At 36.6% G+C, this 11168-nt stretch overlaps 1 protein-coding gene across 1 annotated transcript; it reads right to left on the bottom strand.

The window, feature by feature from the left end:
* Window positions 1–179: 179 nt before the first annotated feature.
* LOC125658689 (uncharacterized) lies at window positions 180–5441 on the bottom strand. The gene is made up of 5 exons (XM_056148674.1): window positions 5151–5441; window positions 3754–4037; window positions 2367–2540; window positions 1319–1443; window positions 180–476 (listed from the first exon to the last, which is right to left on the bottom strand). The coding sequence occupies exons 2-5, from the start codon at window positions 3875–3877 to the stop codon at window positions 420–422; spliced, it is 480 nt and encodes a 159-aa protein (XP_056004649.1). The 5' UTR covers window positions 3878–4037; window positions 5151–5441; the 3' UTR covers window positions 180–419.
* Window positions 5442–11168: the final 5727 nt, after the last annotated feature.

The following is an 11168-nucleotide window of genomic DNA, read 5'->3' on the forward strand; positions in this document are numbered from 1 at the left end:
TCACTCTCTGTTCGCGGAGTACTAATGCAGTGGATACACTTGTCATATGGAATCTTTGATTAATTCAGGGGTGTAGTTTACAATGTTCGATTAATTCAGGGGTGTAGTATAGCTACAAGTATTCCATGTTAAAAAGAACTTCAATATTATTGTTTTAACATAAAACAATAAGCACAAAAGAAATTTGATCAACTTTAATTATACCAATGTTTCAAAAACCTGCAAATATTTTTCTTCTGCAGTATATATGTACATTGTACGATTTTCATGTTCCAGTGGAAAATTCACGTACCACAACTATCCAGATAAAACGCAATTTTGTTAGATGTTATTAAAAAGTTATGATTTCGGCTCTGTGAATCGATGTACATCCTCTGCTATTTCTAAAGCTCGAATCGTTCTGGATTTCATTTCCTCGTCTATTTGACCACAGTTAACTTCCTCCATAAACATGTAGAAGTCTTCCATGAACACGCCTGTACAATAAGGTGGAGCACAAGAATATTCATTCACCGAAATCGAGCTACATACCAATTTACAATTGCGCTTTTTATTTATACTAGTCTACAACATTATTACATTTAGATAAAAAAAAATCAAAATTCTGTAAACAGTCTTGTTTTCGCTGTAGATCAATTTTCGACATAGACAAAATAATCATGGGATTAAAACTACACTGAATATGACAAAATCACAACATTTATATAGCAATGAAAATTCATCAATTCAAAATTGAATTTTGATAAGAAACCTGGAAAAGAACCAAGAGGGAATTCAAAGTTGTATACAGTTAACTGGTAGTAGAGAGTTGTATACAGTTATCTGTCAGTAGAGAGTTGTATACAGTTATCTGTCAGTAGAGAGTTGTATACAGTTATCTGTCAGTAGAAAGTTGTATACAGTGGTCTGTCAGTAGAGAGTTGTATACAGTTATCTGTCAGTAGAGAGTTATATACAGTTATCTGTCAGCAGAGAGTTGTATAGTTATCTGTTAGTAGAGATTTGTACATAGTTATCTGTCAGTAGAGAGTTGTATACAGTTGTCTGTCAGTAGAGAGTTGTATACAGTTGTCTGTCAGTTGAGAATTGTATACAGTTGTCTGTCAGTAGAGAGTTATATACAGTTATCTGTCAGCAGAGAGTTGTATAGTTATCTGTTAGTAGAGAGTTGTATATAGTTATCTGTTAGTAGAGAATTGTATACAGTTGTCTGTCAGTAGAGAGTTGTATACAGTTATCTGTCAGTAGAGAGTTGTATACAGTTATCTGTCAGTAGATAGTTGTATACAGTTATCCGTTAGTATCTAGTATTGAGTACCTGGTTTAGCTCCCGGTGTTTTTGACGGTTTGAGGATGAAGTCACTCCCATCCTGTAGTTGGAAAGTGATAGACTTCTCTCTTCCCTCAAAATCTTTGTATCGATTAACTGTAATGGTAACCGTTCTGTTTTGAGAGAAAAATGAAGCATTGTTCAGCAGTATTAACTTCGTATCGAAATATCAGAATATAATTTTTACAGACATCAACTTTTGTCGGACATTTCAAGTTTTACAGACATCATCTTTTGTCTGACGTTTCTAGTTTTACAGACATCACCTTTTGTCAGACATTTCTAGTTTTACAGACATCACTTTTTGTCTGGCGTTTCTAGTTTTACAGACATCACTTTTTGTCTGACGTTTCTAGTTTTACAAACATCATCTTTTGTCTGATGTTTTTAGTTTTACAGACATCACCTTTTGTCTGATGTTTTTAGTTTTACAGACATCACCTTTTGTCTGACGTTCCTAGTTTTACAGACATCACCTTTTTTCTGACGTTTCTAGTTTTACAGACATCATCTTTTGTCTGATGTTTTTAGTTTTACAGACATCACCTTTTGTCTGATGTTTCTGGTTTTACAGACATCACCTTTTTCTGACGTTTATAGTTTTACAGACATCACCTTTTGTCTGATGTTTTTAGTTTTACAGACATCACCTTTTGTCTGATGTTTTTAGTTTTACAGACATCACCTTTTGTCTGACGTTTATAGTTTTACAGACATCACTTTTTGTCTGACGTTCCTAGTTTTACAGACATCACCTTTTGTCTGACGCTTCTAGTTTTACAGACATCATCTTTTGTCTGACGCTTCTAGTTTTACAGACATCATCTTTTGTCTGACGCTTCTAGTTTTACAGACATCATCTTTTGTCTGACGTTTATAGTTTTACAGACATCACCTTTTGTCTGACATTTCTAGTTTTACAGACATCACCTTTTGTTGGACATTTCTAGTTTTACAGACATCACGTTTTGTCTGACGCTTCTAGTTTTACAGACATCATTTTTTGTCTGACATTTCTAGTTTTACAGACATCAACTTTTGTCTGATGTTTCTAGTTTCGCTACAGCTTCAAAACTGGTCTCTGCTTCACTCCAAGCTCCGCCTACTGCTTTTACGTCACCACATAAATGACAGACGGCTTCCACCATTGAAATACTCCTTACAAAAGGAATCCCCGATTTACTATGCTCCACCCATCCATTGTATCCTCCTTCAACAGGGAAAACATATAAATATAAATCTGCTTTTTCTTAATAACCAAACGTTCTGGAAAATTTTAGTTTTGAAAGCTATATGTATACATAATTTCGACCTATTTCAATGGACTTTCTGATAAAAGAAAGTAATCCCGTCAGAGTGTGAAAAGTAAAAAATCCCCAAGGCGGGGCATATCCCCTCGCAATGACTGTCTATAAGGTTTTTCTATGAATCCTCTTGTGACATTGACCTTTGACCCCAAAATCAGTAAGGTTCTTCCTCTCTTGATAAAAAGCTATATGTTAAATCTGTCAACCAAAATTGTGGCCTGTAGAGTGTCTACAAGTCTTTTCTATAAAGTCTCGTCGTGACCTTGACCTTTGGCTCTAAGTAACAAAGCTAAATGTGAAGTTTCAAATCAATCCAGTAAAACACGTGGCCTGTAGACTTTCTACAAGCTTTTTCTATCAGTCCCGTAGTAACCTTGACCTTTGGACCCCAAAATCAATTGGGTTCTTCTTATCTTGATATCAAAGCTAAATGTCAAGTATGGAATCAATCGAGCCAAATGTATGGCCTGTAGAGTGTCTATAAGCTCTGCGTTACATAACACACACTTGAGCACACACACACACACTTGAGCACACACACACACACACACACACACACACACACACACACACACACACACACACACACACACACACACGAACGTTCCAGCTTCTGTATCCCGTCTCGCAATGAATTGTGAAGGGGTAAGGACGTAAAAAATGTGGATTTTCATATTTTGCATATGTCAAATATAGAGGATTTCGTCAAGGCTTTGAAAAACGACAGAAACGACCACAATTTGTGACAGTAACAATGGTAACAGGACGCGTAGCAATACTTTGAGGATGTAAGGAAAATTTGGGGAAATTCTTTACCTACCTGGTGTGCTACAATTCTTAACTCTACAGTTCTTAATTCATAGTGGATTCGCTCGAATGTACTGATTTGAGATTTAGTATTAAATGTTGTACTTTGTTCTTTGGAAATATGACAAAACAAAACAAAGTTTAAGTTCAGGTTATACCATCGAAAAATACGGGAAATGTGTAAACACCATTAAGAAAGATTAAAGAATTCATTTACATAGGATATACATGTTTATACATTACACGTTACATGTATAGGATACTTAGCCTACAGAATTATTGTTGAAAAAACCCACATGTTATACCGACCTCTTTGAAAAATGTCGCAATGCGTCCATGGAATGTTGCAGCGCCCAAGCTGTTCCTCGTAGTCGTTAATCAAACCGATATTTTCCTCGTGAAGAATAACACCTGAATCATTCAAACAGTTCATTGAAGAATCTTGTGCAGTTACAAACGCTGAAGAACGTGATTCAATTCGATTGACCGACTTGCCTTTCCTTTTTGCCAAATCGAAAAATTCTTTGGCAACATTCGCCGATAAGGCCAACGGAAGCTCACATAAAACATGTTTCCCGCTCTCTAGACCTTTCCTGTAAGATATTTATATATATATAATTCACACTTGAAGGTAATACTATTAAAGAAAGCTACTGTGGGGGTCCGGGTTAGAATAGGTCCTCAGTACCCCTTGCTTGTCGTAGAAGGCGACTAAATGGGGCGGTCCTTCGGACGAGACCGCAAACAACCGAGGCCCCGTGTCACAGCAGGTGTGGCACGATAAAGATCCCTCCCTGCTTAAAGGCCATGAGCGCCGAGCATAGGCCGAAATTTTGCAGCCTTTCACCGGCAGTGGTGACGTCTCCATATGAGTGAAATATTCTCGAGATAAATTAAATTGATTAAACGATATTCGATCAATCAATCATATTAAAGAAAGCAAACAGATAAATAAAATTAACTCTCTTCTCTTGTTCGTGTCGGTGGTCATTCTCCTGCACATACACGTATCTACATTGTATATAAAAACTATCTGTATCTTTGATTTCTGTTTTTTAAAGAAATAAATTACCATTTCTGAAAATGCAGGAGGGTATTCACTTCCGCCGGCGCACTTCCTGATAGCGCGTCATGAAAAATGTGTCGAAATTATGACCGGAACCAAACTTACACGGGCTGGAACTTAATAGCGCGGCCGGAACCTGCATTATCATATGCATTTAGCGCTCCGACCGAAACGCTTAAATCACCGGTATTCCGAACGTAAATTAGGCAACAGCGACGTGAAGCGTTGCAAATTCATACCTCATATTTTAAAAATTAATAATTCATCTAATGTGTTTACTTAAAATTTACTATTTATCAAGATTCATAAGCGCATCCATGACGAAATGGCTATCATTACAATTTTTACAGATATCAAAGGCAAAATCATTAGAAATAAGAGTATTTAACACTGGAAAAAAAAAACTGTTTCAAAGAAAAAAAAGACATCCCTTTAATCTTCAGTAACAGATATCGCTTGGAGTAAAAAAGGATATACAATGTAGGCTATAAGCTAAAAAAAACAAACAAACCAACAACACTTTTACATAAAAGAAATACCTCTTTTAAACGAGACAAATAGATTTCCATTTTAATAAGAAACTTTACGATCTTGAATTGACACCTGATTTTTAATCAGACATGCATGTATTCATTTTTACCTGACTAGCGGTTCATGCAGCTCGTTTTCTGTACAGACCAGAACAGCGTCAACGTCGGTTCTAGTAAAAACCTCGTCCTCCGTCAACTGTCGGGTCCCCTCAATGTCTAAAACACGTCTTTACCAAAGCAAACATGTATACAATGTATTACTATACCTGCAATCTCTGTAGTATGTCTTTACGATATATTACATACACATGAAGTAGCTAGATTTTGTATACAGAGTGAAAAATATTGTTTAAAACCATCTTTACACTTTTGTGTTTATTTAAAATTAACCTGATTAATAAAATAAGTTTATAATGAGAGAGAGAGAGAGAGAGAGAGAGAGAGAGAGAGAGAGAGAGAGAGAGAGAGAACCTGGACACAAATCCTTTCAGGCACCATTGTATGTCGTTGTGTGTTGTATATTGCAGAAGATCTTTGACGCGAACACGTCCTGCATTCCCCAGACCAATGACAGCAATTCCATACTCTTTATTGTTCATCTGAATTCTATAACTATGACATCATTCAGTGGTTTACCAGAATTCTATAACTATGACATCATTCAGTGGTTTACCAGAATTCTATAACTATGCTATCATTCAGTGGTTTACCAGAATTCTATAACTATGACATCATTCAGTGGTTTACCAGAATTTTATAACGATAATTTTTTCTTCAGTTCCTGTAATCTTCATAGAGCCAGACACCTAACAACAATAGACCGCCGTAATACAGTTTCATTTTGTAATCCCTGTGACTGTGCATACATGCTGTAAATGAATAGGCCCATATCTAACTTGACAGTTAGATTTCATAAAATAGTCGTAATAATGCTGATTTCAGTGGCGGATTTAGAGGGGGCGCCCCCCCCCCCCCCCCCCCACCCCCAATTTTTCAAATTTAAAGTAATTAGTAATTCGCGATATCTTGTTTCGGAAAATGTACTAAACGATAAAAGAAGCAATGATTTCTTCCACTCCCGGAGAAATAAATGACAAAATCCTTTAATTTCTTGAATTACTTTATTGGGAGAACCTAATTTTTTCCCCAAACCCCTTAAAATTTGGGTCATTTTATTAATTTCACCTTATTAAAATGATAGAAAATAGTACAAATGACTTAATAGGAGAAATATTTCAAGCCTCATAAAATCTGTAAATCCAGGAGCTTCCGGGGGCTTCGCCCCCTAAACCCCCACCAGGGCTTCGCCCTGGACCCACTGCCTCATAAAGTGACGCCCCCCGTAACCACATTTCCTGGATCCGCCCCTGACTTTGACGATCATATGATTCTCACATGACTATATATTCAACATCCAAGGCCACATTTGCAGACCACGTGCGTCGATGTACCACATTAGATGTGAAGTTTAGGTATATCCCCGATATTATCAAAAATCTTACTTGATTGAAGGGCCAATGCAGTCTTTCCAAAACAACGTCCTGTAAAATACACAGAAAATTAGAACGAGCAACACCTACATTGTATGTTTGGTGTGCCAGTAGGGTCAATATAAATAATATATGTAGAATGTTGATTGGCTAATTTTTGACCCTCACTTTTGAGTTTACATGATTGGGTTGCTGTATTATATATACATGTATATTGTGCAAAACAGCTCATCGTCATTTAGTGAATAAATAGAATATTTCAATTTATAGTGGTTGATTTGTAAGTCAGAGAGATAGGAAGTCTAGCTAGTGTAACAGAAAGGGAGAGAATACAACGAACCCGGGTCCCCTAAATCTCTAGCCAGATGCTCTACCAACTGATCGAGCTCCTGTATATGGTCACCGGCCATTGAACTCGTCTACATTCCTCCCTTCTTAAATGTCTTCACACCTTGAAGACATCAACCCAGGATCTTTATTCCCTGAAAGGCATTTTTACCTGTCCCAGGGGCTGGTGTACGGCACCAAATGTCACAGGAAGGGAGACAAAATGCAACGGACCAGACAGGTATTCGAACGCGGGTCCCCTGGATCTCTTGTCAGGACGAGGTGCTCTACAAACTGAGCTATCTAGCCACCAGCGATCGAACTTTCTGACCGTCACAAGTAGCATGACTTTACCAAGAAGAAAAAGAAAAATTAGATAAAAAATTAAATGACGCATTGTTCGTCATCACTTTGTATCCAGTTAAATTACCCATACGCGAGGAATGTGTAAAACTGTTCAGGGTGAGAGGTTATATAGACCAAGTCTGCTGCCCAACCCCATCATTTTATTAAAACATGTTTAAATTAATTATTAATAATAGCGCAGATACGCCAATATGATTAAAATCAGATCCTCGATCCGCTCCTCTTTTCTTTTTTTCTTGTCGCTAGCGACAAGGGAAAAAAAGAGGAGAGGATCGAGGATCTGATTTTAATCAGATTGGCAGATACGCAAAAATATTATGACGGAATCAGAAATGGACAACTGATATATTTCAACCCGGTGAAAAGATTCAAATTTAGAATATTTTCTTTCTTGATTTAGTAAAGGACTTGTATCTAGATCTGAAATGGTAAATCCCGGAAACATGATTTTTGGTAGATTTGCAGGTTCAGTCTAAATTCAACATCCTTTTTCATCTTCCTTCACTTCTTACTTTTCCAACACTTTTGATAAACATCCGTTTTTTGGATTTTTTCCCGAAGTGTTCTCTAACAAAATATATGAATAATTCATTTCGTTTTGAACATTCCTGAATAGAAAATTTAGATGTTATTTGTATTGTATTGTTCGTTAAACTATAGATTTATTGTTCTGCAACCGAGTTCATATTCTCAAGGGACATCAGTCACGCTATGTTTGCCGACTGTAACCATATTTACTAAAATAGCTTTACAGTACTTATGTCATCACTGAAATATCAAAATTCATAAATATTGACATTTGAATTTTTTCTTGTTTATAAAACCAAGAGCAGAAACATTATTCTATAAAAGTGCCATGTATATCATCTGTTGTGAAGAAATTTTACATATTATTCCTAAATTCCGATTGGAGGTCACGTCGTACTTGTTAACTAGAGAGTCACAATAGTTACCAAATAATATATCATACACCACATCTATTCTTGCTGATGCATTGAGTATTATGTTGGACAAGTGTCTTGGGGTCATCCCAACCACCATCATTTTTTCATTGTTCAAATATCTTTAAAATGGTTGAGATTAAAGCAAATATATTCTTGTTGCACATATGGCACAATGAACTGAGCACCAATTTTTGTTCGTCGTTTTTCCACTCCATTTGTCAAAACAAAAATCTGGAATCGTATTGCTCATAGATCTAAAGGACATAACTAATAATCTCCCTAAAGATGATTTGGCTACTGTTTAAGATATGAGGACTTCTGGAACCAGGGTGGGTGTTTTGTTGTTGTTGTTGTTAAAAAGAAACACTCATCGTTTTCCCCTATTTGGCTACATGGATATAAAAAATTTTTTTTACAAAAACTTATAATACATTTACAGGACACCACCAATCATTATGATTTAGCTATTGCGTAAAATGTATGGGGAATTCTGTGAACCAGGGTTTAAAAAAAAGAAAGAAAAGAAAACGTCGTTTTCTACGCCATTTGGTCCTCAGGGTGAAAATTAAATCTCTGAAACCTTATTGCACATCTAATGGACACAACCAGGCATCTTGCAAATGATGATCTGGCTATTGCGTAAAATGTAAGAGGAGTTCCGGGAACTACATAGTGTGAAGGAAGAAAATCGTCACTAGCCACGCTTATTGAGGTAGTGAAAAGGGAGACAATCATCACTAGCCACGCTTATTGAGGTAGTGAAAAGGGAGAAATCGTCACTAGCCACGCTTATTGAGGTAGTGTGAAGGGAGACAATCGTCACTAGGCACGCTTATTGAGGTAGTGAAAAGAGAGAGAATCGTCACTAGCCACGCTTATTGAGGTAGTGAAAAGGGAGACAATCGTCACAAGCCACGTTTATTGAGGTAGTGAAAAAGAATCGTCACTAGCCACGCTTATTGAGGTAGTGAAAAGGGAGACAATCGTCACTAGCCACGCTAAAGGGAGAAATCGTCACTAGCCAAGCTTATTGAGGTAGTGTGAAGGGAGACAATCGTCACTAGGCACGCTTATTGAGGTAGTGAAAAGAGAGAGAATCGTCACTAGCCACGCTTACTGGGGTAGTGTGAAGGGAGACAATCGTCACTAGCCACGCTTATTGAGGTAGTGTAAAGGGAGACAATCGTCACTAGCCACGCTTATTGAGGTAGTGAAAAGGGAGAAAATCGTCACTAGCCAAGTTTATTGAGGTAGTGAAAAGGGAGAGAATCGTCACTAGCCACGCTTATTGAGGTAGTGTAAAGGGAGACAATCGTCACTAGCCACGCTTATTGAGGGAGACAATCGTCACTAGCCACGCTTATTGAGGTAGTAAAAAGGAAGACAATCGTCACTAGCCACGCTTATTGAGGGAGATAATCGTCACAAGCCACGCTTATTGAGGTAGTGAAAAGGGAGACAATCGTCACTAGCCACGCTTATTGAGGTAGTGAAAAGGGAGACAATCGTCACTAGCCACGCTTATTGAGGTAGTGTAAAGGGAGACAATCGTCACTAGCCACGTTTACTGAGGTAGTGCGAAGGGAAACCATCGTTGCTAGTCACGCTTGCTGAGGTAGCGTGAAGGGAGACAATCGTCACTAGCCACGCTTATTGAGATTGTGTGACGGGAGACAGTAGGCATGGTCGGCGAGATTTGCATATTTTCTGTAATTCGTTTATGTTTGTATATCTTCCGTAATTTCTTATTTCCTTTGGTCAATATGCAGAAAATTTAACATTCTGCTGTTAAAGTGAAATTGATTTCACTTGTGAGACAAGACTACTAAATTATTAAAAACACGATACATCATCAATATCCGATCACAAAGTGTGGGAAATCCGTTATTTACGTATTACAGTCTACTTCTTTAAATCTGTGAGAAACACTAGTTTTGTTGTTGTTGTTTTTTTTTTTTTGTTGTTTTTACTTTTTTAAATCTGTATGAAACACCAGTTTTGAAACGAATAGATTGCCCATGAAAATAATTTGACTGTTTTGTGGTTGTTTTTTGTTGTTGTTTTTAATTTTGAAGATTTATGTCATGATATACATAACAAGAATAACAACAAGAAAACAGAAGGAATGGTAAAAAACGAGGCGATACAGACTGACAACAAATCCCATGGTTAGCTTCTGAATGTATTCAGGTGGTTTAAGTTGAGGTCTATACAATGATAACAAAGTGAAAACTGTCTATTTTTAACTTTTGTATGATGAATGTGAACGGTCATTGTTTTCGTGTAAGTCTATTTATTGAAAGCACTATACTTTACAATTTTATTTAGTGAAAGTACATGTAGATATAACTTTGTTTTTAGATAAAAATAAGTCAAATGGTTTGTTCATCGCATAATCTTGTACTGAGGAAATACATTTGTATATGGTCATTAGCTTATTGCAAAGGAATGGCACATTTGTAAAGTTTGCAGAACGGGTATAGAAGGTGACTTCATCATCTCGCTTATCTTTGATATATGTACCTCAATATAATCAACAATTTCTAAAAATTGCAATTAGTCTTCAAACCTTTAAGATATGAATAGTGTACTATAGAGTAATAGAGAGTATGTCAAGAGAGTATGTCAAACTCGGAGTCACAGTACTTGTAGATAGTATCTGTGAAGAACTGCAGCCCGTGTCGTGTTAAAAATGAACGTGTAGCAATATATAATAGAACATTGTTACATAATTTTTGGAATGAAAAATATCATGAGAAGGGTAAATGTAAAATTTACGATCACTCAGTGAAATAGAATGAAAACTAATTTTCTACACTGAATGTAAGTCAGCAAATCAAGTAGAACGGTCGATTGTTATCAGAAAAGGGTCTTAGTTCGGGCTCACATGAAGATTGTCATTGTAAAAAAAAAACAAATCTCCAGAGAGAGGGAGGCAGATAGTGAAACAATGAGAATAAATTAAAAAGTTATTCACGAAAAGTGCTGATGAATAGAAATT

The sequence above is a fragment of the Ostrea edulis genome, chromosome 9 (genome assembly GCF_947568905.1).
Source record: "Ostrea edulis chromosome 9, xbOstEdul1.1, whole genome shotgun sequence".
In the NCBI taxonomy this organism is placed as follows: Eukaryota; Metazoa; Mollusca; class Bivalvia; order Ostreida; family Ostreidae; genus Ostrea; species Ostrea edulis.